We start from the raw sequence: 25,720 nt of genomic DNA on the forward strand, positions 1-25,720 counted from the left end.
ATTTGCACCATTGATATGAATTATAAATGTTGTTTTGCAAAATGAGGAGTAGGAATAAAGAAATTTTAGGCTGATAGATATGTCCATTTCCTTTCTTTCGTCTCCTTAGCTTGGTGGCAACATGGTATGGTGGAAGCCAAGCCAACTGCCTGTATTTGAATCCTGTCACTCATTTCTAATCTTAGGCAAGGCACTCAATCTTTCTAACCTCCAATTTCCTCTCTTGTAAAATGGGGCGGTGCACTACCTCACAGGACGTTGGGAGGATTAAACAAGTGAGTACTTGTACAGGGCAAAGCACAAAGAGCCTGGTTCATTACAGGCAATAAACACTATGTTGATCTTGGTCATTCATTCTTCCTTTAAACAGAAGACCTAACCCAGGTGACTGTCTCTTACTCATTTTTGTGTTCCTAGCATTGGACAGCTTGCGTTTTCCCGAGGTTGTGTTCAATGTATACCTATTGAATGAATGAATTTAACGTTCCTTTCATTGTAATTTAGCTATGTATTGATACCACAAGCTGTCTGACATCCTGGAATCTGTTCATATGTCTTCTATATTGTTTCTCCTTCTGATACTTTTAAAAATGGCAATGGCAATGGAATGTACTCTCTTCATTAGTAGAGAAAATATTGTAAAATATTTAAGCCAGTCTCTTTTTTGTCTCAATAGAGCAATTGAAGACAATCCAGCTTATCTATGATACAGAATATCATGTTATGTGCCTCAAGTTAATCCATTTGTATATAGACTTAAAAATACTGTTTTCCTAAGAATCTTTACAACATGATGATTAGAATATAAAATGGCAAATTGGCAATGCGTATCAAAAGCCTTGAAAATGCTCCTAGCAAGTAATCCTACTTCTAAAAATTTATGCTAGTGAAATAATAATTTACATACATGGGTAGAAAAATGGCCACCACAGTATTATTTTTAGGAAAAGAAGGAAGTCACCTGAATACACAGCAAAAGGGGAAAGTTTAAGTTAATTATGGCAACTAATCATTGTACTCTTAGGTATATACCTGGAAGAAATAAATATATATGTTCACTAAAAGGTATATACGAATTTTCATAAAACATTGTTCATGATAGCTCCAAACTAGAATCTACTGACATGCCATCTACAGTGGAAGAGAGATGGAATTTGTAGTACATGCATAAAAGGGAATATTATACATTAGTAAGAAGGGACATACAAACAACATGGATGAATTTCAACAACATAAAGTTGAATAAAAAAAGCGAGAGATAAGAGAATATATACTGCATCATTGCATTTTTTAAATTTTAAAAAATAGGTAATACTAAGATTATGGCATGACTATGAAATGGGATATTATGCAGCTATTAAAACATTTAAAGACATTGGAAAATGCTCATAATTTAATATAAGACTAATATTTAAAACTGTATAATATATGAACCCCGTTCTAGAAAAAAATATATGTATGGTCCCTATGAAAAGTGTCTGTCAGAGTCTCAATAAAAAACTTATGATACACTCAAATTAGGATAATCAGAGGAGGTTTTATCTTAAAAGGGTGGGCAGGATATAGGAGAACCACAAGGGACAGTGCAGCCATAGAGCTGTGACAACCCCAGACTTGAAGAGACGAGAGGAAGAGCAGTTCCCAAAACCCGAGAGAGAGTCGCCTAGCGAGGAGGGGAGCAGTGGCCTTTGGGTGAGGGACACAGCCTGGCCCTGGTGAATTCAAAGGAAGGAAGAAAGGGCAATAGTCTAACTCACTCTCCTCCCTCCACCCCGTCTCCTGCTGGGGCGCCCCATTCCCCAAACCCAATGAGAAGCCGGAGCATTGCTGATGAGGTCCACACAGGTCAGCCCACCAGAAAGGGAAGAGGGTGCACAAGGGTGAGATGTGGATGTGGCACCCTGAACACGTGAGCCACGTGCCACATATCAGACTGATTCCTTCTATTACCTAAGGGAGAGGAAGTGCCGAAGAGGTGATCCATTTTTTCCTTTATTTACCTTTGTATCATTTTACTGTTGCAATAAGATAAGCATTTTTTTTAATTCTGGGAAAAGATGTGTGTCAAAGTGTGTGTGTATGAAGTGATGGGTGCCTGTAAGGGTATGTATGTGAAGTACATGAATGAGTGAGTGTGTGTGTGTGAGAAAGTGAGAGAGCAAGAATGAGCGAGAGAGAGAGGTGGGAGTGGGGTGTGTGAGAAGAGAGTGTACGACCGTGTATGGTATATGAAGGTATACGGGTAATGTGAGGTGGTGTATTTGTCTGCACGCCTGTGTCTGTGGGGTATGTATATTAATGAGTAATGTGTGTATGAGACGCGGGAGTGAGGTATGTGTGAGAGAGTTTGTGAAAGCATATGTGAGAGTGTACAAGTGGATCAGAGACTGTATGCATGAGAGGGTTGTATGTAAATAAGTGGGTATGAGAGAGGTGGGAGTGAGGTACATGGGTGGACCTGTGTTTGTGACAGGGTACACGCAAGGACGAATGTGGATGTGAGTCTGTGTGCGTGTAAGAGGTAGGTATGTGTTCAAGAGTGTGTTTGTGAGAGGTGTGTGGGAGGGGATGTGTGTTTGAATAAGTGAGAGTCCTTACGGGGGTATGAGGACATGGAGAGGGGGTGTGAGGAAATGTGAGTGAGGGAGAGAGTACGGAGGAGGTGAATGGGTGAGGCAATATGTGTGAGGGGATTATATGTATTCGTGTGTGTGTGCGCGTGAGCACATAGGTGACTGCTTATATACATCTATACACAGACATAGGAACATGTCCTTCCAGGAAAAAAGAAAAACTGGAAGAAAATATGCCAAAATATTCATAATGGCAATCAGTTTTGGAAGAAGATGTGAATTTTATTTTCTTTACCTTTTTGTTATTTTGTAGTCATAAGAACAATAAACATTTCAGTGTTTCCTTCATTCCAAGGACACATGAAAAATATTGTACCTTTTGGAAACATGTAAAAATAATACAAATCTTGACTAACAAAATGTTTCTTAATAGGAATGTGTTGGAAAATTGGAGTCCTCTTTTCCAATATATAACCAAATAGACATCTAAGTCCCTGGTTAATTTGTAGAAGGAAATCTTGTCTTTACATTTCAAAACCATATAAATATTTAATGTTCCATCCAATTTCATTAATTTTCAGGTATTCAATAATATAAACAAATCACTACGGATGTTTGCAGGTCAAGGCCCCGATGGTTTTGCATTAACGAATTGGTAACAGCAATTTGGTAACAGCAATCCCCCACGGGTATCACACTGGGGAGCCCCAGTGCTTTAGGCTTTCCAAGGTCTCAAAGCTTATATGCTACACAGGATCAGGATTATCAATGATAGAGGGCATTGGGATTATTAGTTTTTTATTTTAGTTTTGGGGATTTTTACAGGTAGGTTTTTTTAACGATGCACATATAGAGCTTAAGTAATAAGGTTTCTGCCAAACTGATTTGAAAGCAGGTTGTTTTCCTAAGCAGGTGAAAAAGGCCCTGAATTCTTTCACTGATGTTTCATTTTCTGTGCACTCTCTCATTTCACTCATACTAAAATATGAGATTTTCCCTATTCCAAGCTACGTTTTTAATAAAAGAAAAATTTGTGGCAGTAAATGGTTGAAGTGTTACTCTGTTTTTAATCTTAATCAAGCTTGTCTGTGTTCTTAAAGTGATTTGCCATCTTCCACACCAGGGCTCTGCAGCCCAATTTCTTTCTCATTGTTACCTGCGGGCTCCATGGTATGCGCATAATGTGAATTAGTTGCTTGGAATCCTGCATAACTAGTTTACTTTTATGTAGGTAGCAATAAAAAAAAGAGATTCTGCATGTCATTATCTTTCCTTTTCACTTAGAAAGCAACCTCAGCTATTAAAATGTAAGCAGGGCAAACTCGATTACAACGCTATTTGGTTTGGCTGAACTCAAGACAGTCATGCTTGCAGAACACACATCTCTGAACCATGAAGGACGCTCAAACCCAGGAATGCTTCTTATGGCCTGATTAGTGCTTCTCCGCTTGTCTCAACAGCACATCAATCAAAAAGATTCACTTCAAACAACATTACTTGAGAACTGCTGGTAAAATATTGACAGAAACAATCTTAAAACCAACTCTGACCTTTTTCTAGGGCAAAAGAAGGAGCAAGCTGGCATTACTCTGCCATAGCAAACCACGGCTGTGGTTCAGTGAACACTTTATTTTCCCACTTGAATTTGAGCTCTTTTGAAAGATCGCTCCTGCCGATCTTGCGGAGATGGCGAGCCAGAAGGCGGAGTTTATCGGTGGAATTTGGGAGTGATTTTTTCCAGGAGCAAAGGAGTGCGTGGATCTGTTCAGTGAGATCATCGGGGTTCTTCAGTTTGATGAGCTGAATGGTGCTGCGGCGCAGAGGGAGGGATGAGGAGAGACACTCGGCATTTTCTTCCGAGAGCTCCTCCGCCAGCCAGTAGAGCAAGTTCTCCCACAGGGCGTCTGTCAGGCACACGTGAACACGCAGCATGAGGACTCTTTCCTGGAGGATGTGAGTATCTAACCCTCCACACTTGTTCCCACGGAATCTGCGTGCTTTCCACTTTGGCCTCTCAGCATTAGAAAGATTTGGGACCACCCAGGTGGGCAGTTAAGAGCCTTTGAATCCCCACCATTTCTAGGGTCTTCTCTTGAGACAACTAAACTATGGGAGAGGGTTAGAAATGCTTAAATTTTAACTTTCCCTGCAGGGCTTGTTAACACGGTTTCTAAGCCCCGCTTCAGATAGTCTAGTTAAGTAGGACTACGGTGGGGGAAAAACTTGGCATTTTTAACAAGTTCCCAGATGATATGCTGATGCAGGGGTCCCCAACCATGCTTTGAGTAGTTAAAGGATATTTTTAGGTTCATAAAATCCTTTTCTTAATTAATACTAATCTGATGCATAAATTATACCAGCAGCTTGGCAATCCTCACCACCACCACCCGCCTCCCCGACTACACATACACACAAACTCACCAAGCTCCGCTACCCAAAGAGCAGTTCTGTGGAAAGTCCTTTACCCCAGCTTTCCTCCTGGCTTCTGGACTATTTAGAACCAGAAACATGACCTCTGAATATATCCTCTAAGTTCAGCATACCCCTTCCCTTACCCTGCAACTCCTGTCCACCACCTAAACTCAGGATTCCATTTTTCTGTTGTTGATTGGTGGTTATTTTTTCATTGTGTAACTCAGATCCATCACTCTCAGTAAAATCCCTAAGCCCTACTGTCTCCCTCTTTCCATCCACCAGCCCGAGCCTGCATCACAGTCATGGTCTCTCACTCTCATGCTAACCCCTGCACCAGTTTCCCTGCTCCGGTGTGAACAAGTGTCTGCCACCTTTTACTCAACTATTCCTTCCAGCTACCTACTCACACAAATTGCACCTGATTTAATGGAACAAGCACATCTTTGCTCTCCAATGTCCCTTTCAAGTCAACATCCTGCTTTCATCACGCAGGGTATTCATTTTAATGTTCATGCAACATGGGTAGGCCTTCTTCTCCCCATCCACATCGTCTCTCTCCTGCCATCAGCAGGCAACATCATCAGCAATGCAGTTGATAATGTCATACCACTGACCACAGGGTTTCTTAATATTGTCAGCATCAATGACCTGTGCCTTGACTCCATATTAGAAACTAACTTTCATGGCTAATCCTCATGTTTCATCATCAGCCAGAACTATTCCACCTCCATGGTCTCAGCTTCTCAATATTATTGCTGGCCACCATCTCTAAACTTTCACAGCTTCTGCTCCTTTGCTCCTGCTTAGTATGTTTCTTGCCCCCATCACTAATACAGTGATGATTCCTTTGATGTCCCCAGTCACCCAGTCATCTCTACTGGATCTCACATACCTCTGTACCCATACCGCTCCTAATGATCAGCCATGAACATCAAGAATAGTGTTGCATCCACCTTAAAATCTGTTGTCTTCTGTGGCTTTCATTGTTCTCAGTTTGTCAATTGCCAATCCTGCTATATAAACACTGCAATCAACTCCTGCGACGCCCAGGGTTATGAAACTATGCTGAATGTGATCAACAAACTCTACACTTTTTACACCATTTGAACCCTTAGCGGCTTATAAACCCATTAAAAAAATCTTTTTCCTGAATTCAACTTAAAGTTTTCCACAGCAGTGCCCCTAAACTTTTCTGCCATCCTTAAGCCCCAATCTCACTCTCTTTCTGTTTCACTCAGCCAGTGTCTGTTTCTCCAACTTTACCCAAGCCATTTGACCTGAGTCCTCATAACCTTGTTTTCATCTCAAAAATCACTTTCTTACAAAACCTCACTCCTCTGTGTTCGCCAGATTCTGTCCCTCACCGTGTTTTTCATCAAGTAATTTCCTGCCCGCCTGTTCCTTAATCACCTCGTCGCCACAGGTTCTTCCCATGCTCCTTACAAACACACTCAAGCCTCCTCTTTTCTTGCTTCTTCTCCTCTTTCTCTCTCCCTTCCCTTTACCATAAAATCTTTCCACACCTAATATAAACTTGATGCCTTGAGTTCATCACAGTCAACTCACTCCTTAAACCCTTGTTCAGGAGTTCTGAGCCCTCTTTTAGAACGCTCTTGAAGCCCTTCTTTCCAAGCTTCCTAGAGGCCTCCTAATTACTACTTACAGCAACTGACTCTCAGTCAGCATCTTCTCTGGCTTCCACAAAGCATTTTATTCCTTCCCTTCGGTTCCACAGCCAGCCTGGTTCTCCTCTTCCTTCTCTTTCCCCTTTGCTGACTCTCTACCTCCTAATACTACTGAGCTACTGTTTCCTCTCTGAGGCCTCTTCTGTTTCTGTCCTCCCCTCTCGAGGAATTCATCAACTCTTCCTGCCTTAACCAACTCCTCTGCGCGAAATACCCCAGATCTACTATATCTTCATCTTTGGCTGTCTTTCCTAAATTCTGGTATAGCCTTTGCAATATTCGTCTCCGAATCATCTTTACCAGCGTATACCACAGTCAATTCCAACTCCGTATTTCCAAAATCAAAATCAACTTTGGCCTTCCCCTCTCCACCTGATCCTTCACTCTATTCACTTTCCTAGTGACTGTGGCCTCTCAGGTGAGTAAGCTAAAGCGTGTAATGTCATTCAAATTTCACAAAACCTATTTCTCATCCCAGGCACCCAAGTCCTACTGGCCCTAACTCTAAACATGTCTCAGGCATTTCCCCAACTTTGCAGCCTTACTGTCCCACCTCTCCTTTCTGGAGTGTTGCAAAAACAAGGTCCTACCTCATATCTCTGCTATCAGATTTGACTGATTTTTGTCTTCCACACAACTAACAGAAGTTTTCAAAGCTAATCTGATCTTATCCGTTCCTTGTTAAAAAATCTCTTGTAAGTGCCTCCTATTGTCTAAACTTCTTACCTTAGCATTTAAAACTTCTCGTAGTTTTATCCTGCTCTAACTTCATCTGCCATCATCCTTCCTGCAGCAACTCAGACGTCATTGCTCATGCAAGACCATGCTGTGTAACAGCCTAGGACTTCCTGGCACGCATTGGAAAGATCATTATACCCTTGTTCTCTCTGGTGGTTGTTGACAAGGGTAGTGAGAATGCTTTTATTTAAACATCGAATTCTTCAAAAGTTAACAACATCATTAAACTTGCTGAGATTTCATCTATTGCTGCTGTTGGTTTGGGTTTGAGCTTTGGTGTTTTTTTGTTTTGTTTTGTTTTGTTTTTGCCGCATCATCTGCTCTCTCTTTGAAAACAGTTTTATTGCTTCTGAGAGAGTGTCTAACACTAAGAGTCATTCTCATCCTACTTACTTCCAATGTAAGTCAGTAAAGTTTTCTGTACAAATCCATAAAGATAACCCCTAAATGGAATGCTATGCCATTAGTGATGGGCCTGACTAAACACACTCACTGATGTCTTTTGAAGACCAATAAATTATCACAGTAGTAACTATTAACATCACAAAATGAATTGTTTCAAAGGCTACAATAGAATAAAAGTGTCAAATTCTGCCCTGAAATCTGCATCCTATTTATGTAATTGAATTACACATAACCACAATCAAACATTACGTTTCCTTTGTGGTTTCATACCAATATAGCTCTATTGCCTTCATATGTAGACTTGAATTGACCACACTTTAAGATTTACAACTTAATAGTCCATATTTCAGAACCAGCTATAGTTGTCTGTTTACTAAACTAAGCAACTACTAGTTATCTTAGTAAAATAATAGTAGCATTCATATTTCTTGTAGATTTTAGTAACAGTTTTAATTACATCCATATTTGAGAATGATTTAGACTATATGTGTATGGCTTCTGAAGGAAAATTCAATTATTAGGCTGATAAACCTAACGGTTGCTTAATTGCAAAGTTCTCTGTTCTTTTTTCTTAAAAGATTCACATAAAATACAAAATAGAGGAGAAAAAGGGCACCACTGTAATGAGGACACAGCAAATACTCCTTACCCAGAGGATCTGTAGAAATTCTTTTGGTTCTCTGTGGATGGTTGATTAATTTTTCATGCTATTGGAAGAAAGGGACATAGAATAAGCAGAAGAAATCATTAATTTGTGAACAAGCTATAAATGAAAATCCATCTGACCCATACCCCTGTTTGAAAGAAGTACTCAATTGCACACCTTACAAAATTAGATTGTGTATTTGTACATGCATGCTCAGCAATTGCTTTCCTAAGATAAGGCAAAATATATTAACCCAAATCTTTCAGCAAATTTAAATTTAAGAATACACATTGAAATATTATTATAGCAGTCACATTAACTCTGAATAAACATTTTCCAACTAAAATTTAAAACTGTTAAAATCATCGAACATGGAGCAAGCTACCTCTATGCAGCAAACAGTATTTTGTTAAAGTCCACATGTGGCAGGCACCTGCTTCGACCGACGCTCGGCACAGGGCCTGCACCTAATGGGTACTCAAATAATAGTTGTGGTGAATAAATGAGTGAATCAATGTGCATCCATAATGCTAAAAGCAATCAAGTTTTGAGCAGATATTATTCTGAAACCAATGTTTTATCAAGAAGTAGTCAGGGGCCTGCCCAGTGGTGCAGCGGTTAAGTGTACACGTTCTGCTTTGGCGACCTGGGGTTTGCCGGTTCAGATCCCAGGTGCGGACACGGCACTGCTTGGCACGTCATGTTGTGGCAGGCGTCCTACATATAAAGTGGAGGAAGATGGGCATGGATGTGAGCTCAGGGCCAGTCTTCCTCAGCAAAAAGAGGAGAATTGGCAGCAGATGTTAGCTCAGGGCCAATCTTCCTCAAAAAAAAAAAAAAAGTCAAATATGTAATCATTACTTTTCAACACTTTCTGCAGAACAATTGGTTCTTGGTTAATATGGGATCATGGAAACAGCACAGGAGATAAAGTAAAAACATCTGGGTTTGGAAATCTGCACAGTGCTCTGGATAACTTATTTAGTCTTAGCTCTGAAAAGCAATTTAATAAAAAAAAAAATGTCACAAAAACCTGCAAACAAATGTTCATAGCAGCTTTATTTGTAATCACCAAAAACTGGAGACAACTAAAATTTTCTGCAACAGGTGAATGGTTAAGCAAACTATGGTACATCCACACTATGGGATGCTATTCAGGAATAAAAAGGACAAATCATTGGTACGTGCAACATCTTGCGTGGACCTCAGGGTATTGTGCTGAGTGAGAAATCCAGTCTCAAAAGGTCACATCTTCTCTGATTCCATTTATGTCACATTGTTGAAATTATAGAACTACAAAGATGTCAAACAGATTCGTGATTGCCATGGATTAGGAATGGCGGTGGATGCGGATAAAGGGGTGGCGCAAGGGAGATCTTTGCAGTGATAGAATAGTTCTTATCTCGAATGCAGTGGTTACACAATTCTACACATGTGATAAAATCTCAGAGAACTACACACACACAATGGATCAATGTTAACTGCCTGGTTTTGATGTTGTACTATAGTTAGGTAAGATATACCGCTGAGGAAAACTGGGTCAAGAATACACAGACCTCTCTGTACTATATTTTGCAACTTCCTGTGAATAAATAATTTTTTTAAAAGCCTACTTCACAGCAACAATAGAAGGATGACGTATGTGCTCTATGCTATTGCACAGCACACTGCCTGGTTCACAGGGAGTACTCAATACAAGCTGATTAAATCTGAATACCATATTTTGTAGATATTCTTGTCATAGATGTTACATAAACATGTATATAAAACTTACATTGAGAAGTTTTAATGGGAGGAGATTAAGAAACAACATCAGAACAGCATAAGTTCAAGAATATTAATTCTGTAGCACTGGAAAATAAGGGCATAGGATTTTCAAGGCATCAACTATGTACTTAAACCTCTCAAAAAAAAAAAAAAAATGAGAGAGAAACACCAATTTAAATAGTGCAGTGGAGTCTATCATTCCCATCAAAGGACATGTGGCCTGGATTCAGCCTAGGACAAAAAAAACACATTGGAATTTTTTTTCTTTGTAGAAATCATTCTCACCGCCCCCCGCACCCCCACCAGTCATTCTCTCTTCACAAATGTCTCAGGGCGTCTTGATGCACTCAGAGTGTTCTAGTGTTTAAATATATGTATTTTTCCACATACAAGAAAATTCTGGTGCACAGCTGTAGAAGCAGTGCATCGTGGAGGCACAGGAAATCCCTGGCTCTTTTAGACTTTCAGGCAGTATGCTGGTCTCCACATGGCCTCTTCATCAGGGACTTTCAATCCCCCTTCTCTTTCCCCTCTTTCTTCCTTTTTTGAATGATTTTCATCCATGCACTATTTTTGCCTTGTGCTCTACCTTTTAAATCTCACTGGTGCTCAGGGTCATCTCCAAGCCAAACAGGGGAGCCTCTGCTAGCCTCTGCTTGTCCTATGTATGTCCCCTCCCACAGATTACCAGTGTCTGCATGTGGCCCCATGGATGCCTTCATTGGTGGGACTGGCTCTAATTTGTCCCTACTGTCCTCTCTTTCCTTCTTTCAATCAAAAGGTCCTATTCTGTTGCATCTTCTCAGGTTCTACCATTTGTTAAAGGATGGTTTGTTATTCCTCTCAAGGAACCTGCTTTTATATTAACGTTGTATATTTTATTTGGCTGAATACAGTTTCTTAAAGGTCACTTTCAACATGTTACTGCTCAGGAAGATTGTTTGGCAAATCTACACCTGGCTCTCAAGCTCTCTGTGAACTGTCTCCCCAATACATATCTACCTGGTAAAAGGAGGTGGAGGGGCTTATGGGACAGTTTTCCCTTCACTGTAAGCCCCCCAAGGGCATCAGTGAAAAAGCATAAAAAATTCAGATATGTACAGATGTGCCTTATTTATGCTGCTAAGCATAACCCAGGCTTCATTGACTTGGAAGTGGTTAAAAAAATTGGAACCAAAGACAGCCACTTAGACTCGAAAGGGATATTGTGTCTTGAGTTTTACAAGTTATTGTAGTTAAGACTCCTTCAGTTACTGACTATTCTTTCCGTACTGCCTTCATACAACCCTGTTATTGAATTCTTAAAAATAAGCAAACCATTTTTCAGTTGAGCTCATACATGTGCTAGTTTCATCTTTGGTGTGCAACCTGAAAAAACTGGACTTGGACACATTTCTTATATTACCCGACATTATTTGCCATGGCACCTCCAAAAATATCCCTTTGTTGGGTCTTTTCAGCACTCCAAGAGCCAGCCATGATCATGGCTCAACTTGTTAAACTGTAATCTCTTTGAGGACCAATAATGTGTCTTGTTCCTGTATCAATTCTTCACAATGCCTGACATGGTATTGTACACATAGGGTAGTAAAAATTGTTTAGTTGATGTGATGATATCTTCTCTTGACTTGAATGATCTCCTCCTTCAAATCCTATCATATTTTCAAGGCACTGGTCAAATTCCACCTCTTTTATCAACTACTCTGGTCTCTGGTTTCTTACTTTGAAATTTATGAACTATCATTCAACTTATCTTTTACCTTAACATTGTCTTGTACTGTTAATAATGCCATTCATATGTGCCTGTTTTCCCTCCCCAACTAGGCTTTCAATACTTTATTGTATCCTTTCTTTTTCAAGCAAATTAATACTTTTATTAACATGGTAATGTTTTTCCCTCATAGTAGGATCTTTTGACCTTAAATACTTGTCAAGTCTGCTACTCAAACAAACTTATAGCTGGACAACTTATGAAGCTTGAAGATACCTATTCCCTGTGCAGTGTAGGGTCCAACATAGACAGTCCTCACTTTACTTTCCCTGCCCTTCAGGGGCCTTGGCAAATATCTCTTTTATTTTATGCCCAGAATCCTCTGAAATGCATCAGGTTATTACCTCGACTTGTACAGAACACCAAGATCTCATTTGTTATTCTAGGTTCCATGAGTTAAGTTGTCCAAAGAAACTGACCAGACAGGTTACGTCAGATATTGTCCCAGATAAAATTTAAGTCTTGAACAAAAGACATCTCTCCTCGTTTGGTCCCACACAGAAGTTAAAATCCCAAATACAGACAATACCATCCTCCACCCTCTCTTCTGATTCATCAGTCCTAGCCAAGTCAGGCGCATCACATTCCCAGTGGAAATCTGGTCCCTTGTTCAGCTTCTTTAGCAGTTACTGCATGGAGTCCTCTTCTAGAAGTAATGCAGCTCCTTCCGCAGCTCCAGAGTTGGAGAACTCCAGCTCTGAGTCTCATGTGTCATACATAGACCAGAAGGTCCAGGGAGCTATCTGGTCATGCAAGAAAGACCAAATCACCTCAATTTTAAAAATAACCAAAGCCCAGGAACAAAGGTGACTGGTGCAAAAGCTTACATTCTAGGCCTTAATTCTCATATGTGAGAGCATTTTCCAAATAAAAATTACTTCCTCAAACAAAAACATTTAACAGTCACAATTCATATGAGGTCATCAACCACTGATCATCACAGAAACATAGAGTAAGTGAGTACAGCATGTAGACAAAAAAAAAGAGAGAAAGAAAACAGAAGGTTCTCTGGTTTCAGCTTCTGGAGAGTGTCAGACAATCTCCATCAGTTTAGCAGATTCCTTTGGCTGTAAACCACCAACCCTCCTTCAAGACAATTGCTTTTCTCTGTCCAACGGACTAGGTCGACCAGCACCTCTGCCATTTTCCCAATCTCCTTGGCCTTCTCCTCAGCCTTCTCACTCTTTTTGGTCACTGTGCCCTCAACTCCATTGTTTGGATTCTAAATATGATTCAGAGGACTTTCCTCCAAGGCTTACAGCTGGCTTTTTATTTGGATGAGAATATCTTCCATCTCCTACAACTTGTTCCTATTCCACACATACACTTTCCTGTGCACTTGAGTGCAAGGCACAATATTCTCCTGTTATCTCACTGATATCTGGAGGCAGGAACTGCTAGAAATCTTTTTCAGGCTCCGGCACTTCCTCTTCCTCTGATTCTCCCAGTTCAACGATGTCCAAGGGCTGCCTTTTTCCTGCTACTTGGGAACACAGTACGGACGCGAACAGAGAAGCAGTGGACAAATTGGAGACCCAGCCGTTAACCAGAGTTCGGCATGTTGTGGCTCCTTTCACAAAAGGTTGTGCCTCTGTTGAAATAACTTTCTAGGCCCAAAATGGAGCCTCTCCTGCCTGGGGTGCCACATCAGCAAACCGAAACTTAGATAACTTTCGTGAATGCAGTGTATCCAGTCAGCCAGTCCCCAAATGCCAAGCCAGCTCTGGGCTTTCTCACCCCAAACAAGGTTGACTATGTGGCCCCAGCCAATCAGGTATTTTCTATTAGTCCTTTCCTTGTTCTTTATTCATCCTATTAAAGCTTCTTGCCTTCTGTCCCATTTTGCGGTTCTTCAAAAGGAGATTGTTCACTTCATGAGGTGTTAAATAAAGTTTGTTTTTATCACCTAAATTGTCTTTAACCATTTTTTTAAACCTCTTTATGAATGCACTGCTGGTAGAACCTATTGTATCCTTTTCTGTCTTCTTTCATATCAATAGTTATATTTACACATGGTTGCCACAACATATCCTCAATAAATACTTGAGAGCCATGGAACCCCTCCCTGGATACCCGTGAGGATTCTCATCCCCACAAATTTCAGGTCTGCAGGCTCAGTGGGCCCCAGGACTGCTCAGTGGTATTTGTATGCATCCCTGAAGATGTCTCCTACTGTTCCCTACAGAAGATATTTCAAATCTTTACCACTCTTTGCAAGACTTCTACTTCACCCCTGCCCACCACTGTCTTGGCAACGTGTTTTATCTTCTACTCTCTGAGAAAATAAAGCAGTAGATCTCAAACCTTAGTGTTCATGAAAATGAATCTTGAGAAAAAGGTAGAAAAGTAAGCTCACACTCTGATTCAATTGGACTCAGATAAGGCCACTTTTAAAACAAAGCAAACTGTGTGATTCTGAAACTTAAGTATGGGGGCTGCACTTAGAAAAACACTATCAACTAAGACTTACTTCAGTTATCAACTTACACCTCAAATGTATACCGATGAATGCATGGGAAAATGAAAGAAACATCTTTATCAAAAAAAAATGATGAAGATTTCCAGTATCGTGTCAGGACCAAAGTGAATTCTGATTGCTTCTTACATACCTAATACTATAGGGACACAGTAAAATAATAATTTCTAACTCATAGATTACCTCACAGGTGTCACACAGATGACCTGGCTGTGATGCACACCTCCTCATGCAGAATCTCCAGCTTCTGGCAAAATCCTCTCCAAGTGTTTTGGCAGTCCCATGGGCCTTACTCTCTTGGTGTTCACACAGTTCCACCAGTTACCACACAATGCTCGGCCAGGCAATGCAGCCATCCATGCTCTTTTTGTGGGCACAACAGTTTCCCTTCCTGTGTCTGCATGTAGTCTATTATGTGCAGTACCATGCAGTGAGCCGTGATGGTTTCTACCATGCTCCACATTCACTCCTGAGATACCATATAAGCACAGTTGTTCAACATCAGTGGTTACCACAGGTTTGTTTCGGCTGCTACCCCACCACTGTTCCACTGGATCCTGCCAGCAGCCATACCATTCTGACCTGCTCCATAGGGAGCTCATGGTCTCTCCCACTTTTCTCCCAAGCAAAGCAATTCTCCATTAGTGGTTGCCCTAAGCTCTCCTGGCATGTAAGTTGTGAGGTAAAATGTGATAGAATGAAGGAAGTGGCTCCTTACCCCTTGTGTTAAGTGACACTAGAGTAATAGTGGCTGTGCCCTGATGGATCACAGAGCTTAATGAAATAGGTCTTCTGTTTTTTAAACTTTTTCCCTTAGGACATAGTCATGCATCCAAGGGGCTGAACTGAGAGGCAGATTTCACTAATAACTATAGCAGTCTATTCTAGACACCCCATGGCCTCTATGCTTTATATATATATTAATATGTATTATGCTTTAAATAAATATATATTTAAATATATAAGTATGTAAATATATAATAATATGTAAGTATATTAATTATATATTATTAATTAATTATATTAATTATATAATATATAATTAATATATTATATTACATAATAAATATGTAAGTATTTAAATATATAAGTATATAATATATAAATACATGCTTAAATATATATTACAAATATTTAATATGTATTCAATAAAATATATCTGTATATTCAACATATATAAATATGTGTATGTTTTTAGGCAGACCCACCCTGACGCCCCTGCAAAGAGAATTCTGTCAAGTCATATCTCCTGTAGTTAGTTATTTCAGACTCAGCAGTGAACACAGGTTAATTTCTTATCCCAGAAAGCACCTCAGCTTCCATGCAGTTAATCTTCTGGGCTGGTAGATCCTCAGCATCCACGTACCAGGCATGTCTGAAACTCTCTGAATTGAGCCTGCTTCAGAGTTATTTACAAATTGTTTTCTTCTTGGTTATCTCATCTGTCTTTCCTAAAAATACTGTGAGGAAGATGAAGGCGCTCTTACCATTTCCTCTCTGCTGAGTGAGAAGATCAAGGCTCAAGGGTGGCTGGATCTCACGGAGAGCCCTCAGAGTGAGTAAGCGAGGGAGAAGTGGGCGGAAGCCACTGGGATTAACTCCCAAGCTGATTCTTCCCCTACTACGAGGCTGCTTGAGCATGTGGACTCAGGTAAGGCTGAACTTAAACCCCACGCTGTCAATTCTTGACTCCTGAGGCAATTCATGCCTCAGTTTCCTAAACTTTAAAATCACTATCATTATCTTACCGACTTCCTAGGTTTGTAGTGAGCTTTAAATGAAATAAAATAGGTAATGCATTTTAGATGAAATAATATGGAAAAGATTAGTTCAGTTTCTTGTGCATAGTGGGTACTCAATAAAAGTCCCTCAATTGTCTTTGTCACACAAGTCTTGACAGTTCTAGAGTCTCATTTTTCAGGCAGAGAGGCTTTCTACACCTCTCAAATTCCGGTACATAGATGATTGTCCAAAGATCCGTTTGTGACTAGAGCTAATCCTTGTAAGTACAGCCTTATGTATGGTAAGGTGTGATCCAAGTGTTACCATGACGTAACAGCACTGGACACCCTTCCTGCCCTGGGGTATCACAGTAGACCCGGCTTCAGCCACTCGTGACCGTCTAGCCTCTCACAAGTCCTAGAAAGAAGCTCAGTATTTTAGCTTTGGTTGGGACTCACTTTCATTATAATGTGCTTTCGAGGAGCTTCAGATGGTACTGGAGTTAACTAAGTTAACCTCACTCTAGAAACATGTGCACGAAAAAAAGGGAAAAACAATGCAGTGCAAACAACTGCCATTATGGGTCGGCTTTAGGGCTGATTTGTTTGGTAACCTCATGTCATCATTGTGCCCCCTTCTCAACCTAAAAGAATGAACATGGGTTAAATTTGGGAATTCAGAAAAGATAATGGGCTGAAATTCCTACAGGGCTCACCACAAGAATCCATAAAAACTAATATAAAGTAAAAAAAAAAAAAAAAGGGGGGGGAGGAGGACTGGCAGTAGTTAGCTCAGGGCTAATCTTCCTCAAAGAAAAAAGAAAAAAAAAAGGGGACCAGCCCTGTGGCCGAGTGGTTAAGTTCCCGCGCCCTGCTTTGGCGGCCCAGGATTTCTTCGGTTCGGATCCTGGGCGCAGACATGGCACCGCTCATTAGGCCACATTGAGGCCGTGTCCCACATACCACAACTAGAAGCACGCACAACTAAAATATACAACTATGTACTTAGGGGATTTGGGGAGAGAAAGTAGAACAAAAAAAGGGAAAAAGAAAAAATTATAAATCCTTCCCACAATTTCACACGGCTGTTTAAGTGCTCACTGGAAACAATGACATAAAATGATGAGATCCTTGACTCCTAGAGCAACACCTCATTTTAAATTTTAAATTTAAGTTGTAACAAGTGCTCACTAATTTCAATGGTACCCACAATAATACTATTGCTATTTGGCAGATATGGAAATAACAAGTGGCAGATTTTTCCCCTTAAATTTCTACCTCCGTACTAGTTTTTGAGGTCTCTATTGAAGAACCAATTTTGTGTAAAGTAACATGCTAAGGATTTTCTGACACTTGAAGTACCCTCTAACGTGGATGCCAAACGTCAGTGCAATATGATCAACAACAACAAAAATGCTCTGCTGACATTATTATTTTTTATCATTTACCCTAAGGCATTTATGCATAAAGAGATTTTCACAGGTAATTATTATAATCTCTTGTGCCAGCAACTCCTCCATCCACATTCATCCACATTCCTCCCACTCCACACACTTATTGTAGATTTTTTTTCTGGTAAATAGATCATTTATTCTGTAGTTAGAAGATATGCAAGTGAAAGTGGTATGAATAATAATAGAGCAAGGAAGCATATATAATTAGCATATTTCTGTGTATCTTTAGCACACATTTTACCAGAAGCTTTTAAGATAGCATAACTAAGTACGTCTTCACTATTTACTCTGTATTTATTTTGCAGAGGCCTCTCCAACTAAGTAATAGTTGCCATTTGTTTAACTTGAGTTCATTTATTGCATCATAATAGTAAACTGTATATTCTCAATCTTTATAAAGTACAACTTCTACAAAATTCTTAATGGTTTACATTGTAAATAAGTTAGAATATTGATCAAAGAAGTAAGCTGTTACAAAAGATTAATGTTAGCATGAAAACTTTGTGCTGCATAACTACAAATCAAATAAGAGCATATATCAGTGTTGAGTGAGGACATACTGGTGTGAAGAACTGGGCTAGACTTCCGGTTTCCAGTCAGGCTGCAAGCGACTGGAAGTTCCCATTCTGTGCTAACAAGTACAATGCAGAACGAAGTGAAAAATCAACAACTCTCTTTAGATCTGTCAGAGCAGTAAGGTCACAGCGCAAACCTCTGCCCCAAATTTGAAGAGAGCAACAGGGGGGAGAATGACAAGTTACCAGAGCAGAAACCCACAAGCACAAACCACGGCGGGAACCAGGCCAGAGAAGGAAACTGGAACTGTAATTGACAAATTGCAGGCGGCTGGGTGTGGACAAGTCTGAGGGTTAAAAATTCCTGGGGGGACCTAGTCATGGGGGAAGTTCCCATACTTTTGTGAATTTTACTTCCTGGAGCTCAACCAGGTTTTCATAGTGAATATCTGAGAAAAATCCCCATGTGCTTCTGGCAGTGAGAGGGGAAAGGGAACCACTTTGAAACACACCAGAGCATTCTGTTTTTCTTAACCAGTCCTGCCCTCAGAAGAAACTGTTTAACCAGAGCCTAATCTGCTGGGGTTAGAGCCTAACTGACCTGGGGGAAGGGAAATACCAACTCCAGGCCCCTCTAGCCATCCTGTCCCCATGAAGGGGCGGAGGGGTGGGGGAGGCAGGGACTGAGAATCATATGTGAAGTTCATAGTTCAGAGGTAAAGGCTCACCGAAGACTGAGACCTCATCACAGGACTGTAGAATAGAACATCTCCTCCCCTGTACCTCACCACCACATCACCAAAGACCTATTTATAGCAGTTTCTTTTACCCAGTACATCATGTGTCACTATCAAACAAAATTACAAGACATACTAAAAGGCAAAAAACACAATTTGAAGAGACAGAGCAAGCATCAGAATCAGACTCAGATATGATAGAGATGTTAGAAGTATCAGACCGGGAATTTTAAAATACTATGATTTACATGCTACAGGCTCTCACAGAAAAAGGAAACAGCACACAAGAACAGATGGGGAATGGAAGCAGAGAGATGGAAATTATAAGAAAGAACCCAAAAGAAATACTAGAGATGAAAGACAGTGTAACAGAAATGAAGAATGCCTTTGATGAGATTATTAGTAGATAGACACGGCTGAGGAATTTATGAGCTTGACAATGCCTCAATAGAAGCTCTAAAACTGGAAAGCAAAGAGAAAAAAGACAGAGAAAAACAGAACATTCCAAGAACTACAGAACAAGTACAAAAAACATACATGTAATGGGAATTCCAGAAGGAAAAGACAGAAAGGAAGAGAAGACGTATTTGAAATAATAATGAGCAAGAAGTTCCCTAAATTAATGTCAGACCCCAAACCACACATCTAGGGAGCTCAGAGAATACTGAGGATAAATGCCAGGAATTGGGCTAAATGTGCAACTGTATTATTTCATTCTAAATCCATAACAGTGGTTTGAAGAATTGTCATCCTCACTTCACAGATCTAACTTTTCCAAGGCAACATGGAACCAATCTTGAAACCCAGGTCTGTCTAAAATCCTAACTTATACAGTAAATAATATTGCCTCCAGAAAATGATAGCAGCTTTTTTTTTTTTTACCATGTCCCAGTAATTACTCTAACAACTTAAAGTATATTGTATAATCTTGGTATATAGTGTATCTATATCCTCATGAGGTGGTTGCTATTATGCCTACTTTACAAAGGAGAAAACTGAGGTTGAGTGTTAAAATAATTTGACCAGAAACAAACACACTAAGTGACAGATATAATATTTAAACTAACATTTGTAAGACTGCAGATCCTTTATTTATAACCTGTAATTTAAAACTGGTATGTAAAGTAAAGGTTGTAAGGCAGGCCTTCCACTCAGCCATTCCAGTACCTCCCTGCGTCATGTTCACCATTTACGTACATCAACTTCACTGCTCTGGACTTGGATGGAGGGATGGAATTTAACTCCTAACCATACTAGTTATTAACTTTATGTTCTTAAAGCATTCCATTTGTGCCTCCCTTTCCTCTTTTATAAAATGGGCATGAGAATAGTTCCTGCTTCATCGTCCCATTAAAGGAAACATTGAGTCACATTATGTAGCTTAGAACAGGGCATTGTATGTACTAAGTGCTCAACATAACAGCTGTTATTAGTCAATATTTTTTCTTTAAAATTACTTTTTTATCCTACACAAGTACATTTTTAAAGGAAACTCATATTTCAATCATAAGTGGAAAAACAATTTCACTCTTATAAACACATGGAAACCTTAAAAAGAAATACAATTAAAACAAAACAATATTATTAAATTCTGTTGCCAGCCAAGATCACTGGGCCTGGGAGTTGTTCTCAGCTTGTTATCAGATCAGGTTTTGTGCTAGAGAGATGTGAAAACATGATAACACTAACCCGTGGTCTATTCAGAGGAACAGAAAATGGATTAAAAAGAGAATAAATTCCTCACCATGTCAATCTATTTTATTTAAAGCTGGTATGTTATTGTCACCCCTCCCCCCAAAAAAACCACTTGAAATTCCAGAGTTTTGGAAAAAGCACTATAACTGAGCATCCCCTTTTACTTGCTGGGAATCATATCTATATCTTTTTTTTTTTTTAAAGTTTGGCACCTGAGATAACATATGTTGCCAATCTTTTTTTCTTCTTCTTCTTCTCCCTAAAGCCCCCTAGTACATAGTTGTATATTCTAGTTGTAGGTCCTTCTGGTTGTACTATGTGGGATGCCACCTCAGCATGGCTTGATAAGTGGTGTCATGTCAGTGCCTAGGATCTGAACGGGCGAAACCCTGGGCCACCCAAGCAAAGCGCGCAAGCATAACCACTGGGCCACGGGGCCGGCCCAGGGAATTATATCTATATCTTTTACTATAAACATGCATGTGAAGTATTTTTGTTCTTTTAAAAGCATAGAGAATATTTTGAGGGCATCTGAGTTATGTCATCAACGAAGAGAAAACAAGGAGCTGTGAGCTGATGTCACTACGTAGATGGGACAGAGAGTGACTACACATTTAAAACCCAGATAATAGAGAAAGACTGCTTCTGCCTCAGGAGCTGAAAAGTTCAAGATAACAAGAAAACCACCACCCTAGGCTATGGCGGCTCTGTTCCAAAGCTCAGTTTCAGCAAAAGGTACAAGCAGTCTGGCTCTTTGAAAGATCTAGATTTGCCAAACCCCAAAGGGGCAAAGGATATGAGAGGCAATATGACAAAGGGTTAAAAGTGGCAAACATCAAGAAAGCCAGGAGCTGGCTTCCTCAAAAAATAGGGGGAGGTGGAACAGCATTAAAAAGGAATGACTTTAAAGTCTGGGTCCTAGTACAGCCTCTGACCCCGTGAAGTTGTGCGAGTTGAGGCAAGCCATCTAAACTCTCTTATTCAACTCTCTAACTGGTGAGAGATGCTGGTTCTTACCTTTGAAATATGCTGTGAGGGTCAATTAATATAATGTCTGTAAAGGATGTTACCTATACGCAGAATTCAACAAATAGTGCTAGAGACACACAAACCAAATGCAATGAGTGGATATATTTTGGACTTTTTTTTGAACAAATTCACTATAAAAGAGAAAATTGAGTTAGTAGGTGAATATAAAACATCTATGTAGAAGATGCTATTAAGTAATAATTACTGATTTTATTGGGTGTACTATGTTATTGTGGTTGTATGTTTTTTTAAAGTCCTTACCGCTTAGAGAAACATACTACAGAAATATTTATAAGTAAAGTGATATAATAGCTGTGATTTGCTTTAAAATACTCAAACAAAGAAAACCCAAGGGTATGAGATTAACCAAGGGCAAAAAATGATGGGTGATGGGCCCATGTATGCTCATTGTATATTTTCACTCATTTTGTGTGCCTTTGAAAATTTCCACACACACACACAAACCTTTTAAAATAAATAAATGAAAAGACACGAGCATTAGTCAGTAAATACCCTGATGTTGTTTTCATGGTGGATATTATTATAATTGCACAGTCAGTGTAGCACTTCCTGAAGGCATGGGCCAAAATGCTTGACCCACACAAGAAAAGGAAGTACTTCTACATAGAGAAATCTGAAGACCAGCACAAACCCACAGAGAAGTAAGATTACTGTGGAAAAAATAAGAGTTGACTTTAGAGCAAGAAGAGCTGACCCAGAGTGTCTCACTTGGAGATAAATCTAGAAATTAAGTTTTCTGGAAATGAAAGCAGGCTGCTACCAATCCTAGAAGCAATGCCAATCCATATCTTTGCTTAGCTCAGCTCTTTCTTTAAACCCATGCACATTTTAATGCAACCAAACTTATGTTATGTTTCTTCATTATCTTTTTGAATGTCTCTTAGAAAATGACTCTTTTTAAGGCTTCAATCTGATTATGGCTTGTCAAGAGGAAGGAATTAAATATCTCTGCCTTTGAAGACATCAATCACAAAAAGAGAAGCCTTAAGGTCCTTGGTAACCAGATAGACCAATCCAAGATACTCTGTCTATGGAGTTGGAACAGATAGAAGGAAGAGGTTTTCCGGGATGGCTGAAGATATTAAGCAAGCAAGGATCTCAATAATGGAATGTATATGAAGTCAGCAAAGAAAAGTTGTCAAAAGCAGTCTGGAATAGATAAATCTAGTATCTAAATTAATGTCTCCAGTCTCATTTTTAGTCTCCCAAAGGATCAAGCGGTAGACAGACCACATGGGGTTGCAGTGAGAATTAAATGGCATAATGTGTGTAAAACACTACAAACATGCCTGGCATTTGGCAAGCAGTCCATAAATGTTAACTATTGTTAATATGCTTAAAACTTTGCTCACTATTACAAGCAATTTCATCAAAAGCAGATGCTTTTGACCCATAAATGCAGCAATATAGGAGACGCTATTGATTTTAAAAGTAGCTCAACAAATCAAAGATACACTACACTGTTAGAACTTACATAAACTTCAAACTCCTCTCTTTATTGTTCCTTTTTAAAATTATAATCTCAACAAGTTTTTGTCAATTCTGAAGACGTGTCAAGGTGCCTATTCAACTCTGAGTAGTGTTCTTTCTAGAATATTCTAAGCAGGTTTTTTTTTTTTAAATTTGTTGATTTTTTGTTTTGTTTTGTGTTTTGGCCACTTGATAGGAATAGACTTTCTGACAGAGTGATATGAATGTTTTAGGGAAAGGCCTGCATAGCCACCTCTTCCTCTCAGGTCTTGCCACATTGTGTGAAATCCCCACATTAGTCACTCTTTTGAAGGCATGAATAGCTTCTGCTAAACTTAACTGTTACATGGGAAAAGAAAGAAGTAAAACTTTGTGAGCTATTAAGACTCTACCTTCAATTGCTTTATCAATGCTCCCAGCATGCATTCATTTATTCAAAAAATAGTTCAGCAAGATATTATTGAATGTATACTAGAAAATAGGATTACAAAATTGAATGAACTGTGCTCCCATTCCTGGGGAACTCAGTCACAGAAAGAGACAGGAGGTATAATGGTTAGGAGCACCACCGCTGCAATCAGACAAACTTGGGTTCAAATAGCAGCTTTGTTATTCTTAGTTATTTCCCCTCGAACAAACCTCTCTGTGCCTCAGTTTCGTCAATCACCTACCTTTTCAGTAAATGAGTTAATATGTGTGAAGGCTTTATCAAGATACTTTCTCAAGATCAAGGAATAACTTAATAAATATTGGTTATTATTATCATTACCACTATTGCTATATAAATAAAAAATATAACAGACCATACATTAGTATATATTCAAAGTGTTTCTGTTGTAGTTACAATGCGACACCTAATTCTGCCTGAGGAATTTAAAGGCTTCTTCTAAAGAGATGACGATGGAGCTAAGTGTGGAGTCATTGCTGTCACAAGGGCAGCTGTGCAAAAGCCTCTGAGGCAGTTAAGATCATAATGTATAAAATAAATGAGATTTTTAAGCGGAACTGGAGCAAAAGATGTTAGCTGGATAAATGTAATATGATGGGGCTGTGGGGGTTTGTGAAGGGCCATATATGCCAGGGTAAGTGGCTTGGACTTTGACCAATAGATAGAAAGTGTCATTTGAGAAATTTTAGGAGAAAATGCCAATTGAGGAGTTCTAGGAGACAGTGATAAAATCATACTTGTTTTTGAGAAGAACCGCCTTGTCTGTTATGTGGCCTAGAGCAGAAAAGGGGGCTAGTGATGCGCCCTCCAGGAGAAAGTTGCAATCATCTATTGGAAAGGGCAATACAAGGAAAAGTAGAGATGAAATGCAAGTGTAAAACACTTCCAAAGTAAAAACAATGCAGCACTATGTTGTATCATAGGACAACAGCTCAAACCGGTATCCTGGGAGCCACCCTCCAAAGCCTCTGCTCCACGGCTTTCTCCATTATCCTCCTCCTCCCAATCCCCACACATATTCATTCTATCTGCAACTTTAGTTGATCCCCAGTCCTAAATCTCTCTCCAACTCTGTTTGTTCTCTTCTTTCCATCTTTACTCCCATGGTCTTACATCAGGCCATCACCATATCTTCCATAAACTTCTTCATTTGCCCTTTATTTTACTGTTGTTAAGCTCATCTTCTTCTAACTTATCCTTATAGGCTTTCACAGTGATATTGCTAACAAAATTTGATCATGTCACACCCTGGTTAAAATTTTCCAATGACTTACCGTTACTTATAGGTTAAAAGATAAGCTTAATTATAAACTAACTAGATCCCTACTTCTCCACACTCAGTTATGGTCAAACTCATTTGAAGAATACCAGTGGCTGAGAAATTTTTTTTGTTTACACATATGCTAAGGATCTCTGGTTTGAATCCCTACCTTGCACATGATCATTTCATGATCTCTATATCATGAAATCAGTCACATTCTTTTGACAAATTTTGACAAAAGGCCTCATCTATAACAATTCCACAGAGACATACGGTTTACCTAAACAAGGCATTCAAAGCCTTCCATAATCTTTCCCCAACTTATTTCCAGTATGCTTTTTCTAAATCCTCCACTCCAGCCAAACAAGTCTATTTATTGTCCATTCTTGAAACATACCTTGTGCTTTGCTACTTCAGAGTTTCAGCAGATGCCATCCTCTTGTGTGGAACCCATTGCCTCTTTGTCTCTTCATCTCCAAAACCTAAACATTCTCTACATCTGTCTTGCTCTGTGAAGTGCCCCCAGACCACCTCAGCCCACAGAAATCACTCCCTTCTCTGAAATGCCCTAGCACTTACCATCTCGGTCATTCATTTGCAATTAATCATCAGTTCCTGTCTTGTGATATCAATGTATTGTTGTATTCAATTATTATTTATCTCTTGCATTGTTTTATAACTTTTAAGCTATTTGGTTGTTAGTGCCATCAAGTTGATTCCAACTCCTAGTGACCTGACTACAGCAGATCGGAACCCTGCCCGGTCCTTTTGGCCATCATCTCATCTTCCGGTGCTACATCAGACAATGCTGTGCTGCTATTCATAGGGTGTAAACTTTTAAAGTGTTTATGCTTTATTTCCTGAACTTGACTGTAATTTCCTTGAAAGCTAAG

The 25,720-nt window shown here is 39.5% G+C and overlaps 1 protein-coding gene, 1 long non-coding RNA gene and 1 pseudogene across 5 annotated transcripts in view; 1 reads left to right on the forward strand and 2 right to left on the reverse strand.

Annotated features, from left to right (window-relative positions):
• Window positions 1-2,834: 2,834 nt before the first annotated feature.
• The window catches only part of DTHD1 (death domain containing 1), a 66,440-nt gene continuing 43,554 nt past the window's right edge, over window positions 2,835-25,720 (reverse strand). For all 4 annotated transcript variants that reach the window (XM_001495898.5, XM_014738826.3, XM_023638245.2 and 1 more), the window contains 2 exons: window positions 8,466-8,523; window positions 2,835-4,477 (listed from right to left, as the gene is read on the reverse strand). In XM_001495898.5, coding sequence (XP_001495948.4) covers window positions 4,158-4,477; window positions 8,466-8,523 — 378 coding nt within the window. In that variant the 3' untranslated portion in view covers window positions 2,835-4,157. The remainder of the gene's footprint in view (window positions 4,478-8,465; window positions 8,524-25,720) is intronic.
• Window positions 4,341-25,720, forward strand: part of LOC138923485 (uncharacterized) — a 37,575-nt gene continuing 16,195 nt past the window's right edge. Inside the window, exons 1-2 of the long non-coding RNA XR_011437147.1 lie at window positions 4,341-4,526; window positions 15,948-16,127. This is a non-coding gene — a long non-coding RNA (uncharacterized lncRNA). The remainder of the gene's footprint in view (window positions 4,527-15,947; window positions 16,128-25,720) is intronic.
• LOC102149604 (uncharacterized) lies at window positions 12,926-15,078 on the reverse strand (annotated as a pseudogene).

This window comes from Equus caballus, chromosome 3 (assembly GCF_041296265.1).
Source record: "Equus caballus isolate H_3958 breed thoroughbred chromosome 3, TB-T2T, whole genome shotgun sequence".
NCBI lineage: Eukaryota > Metazoa > Chordata > Mammalia > Perissodactyla > Equidae > Equus > Equus caballus.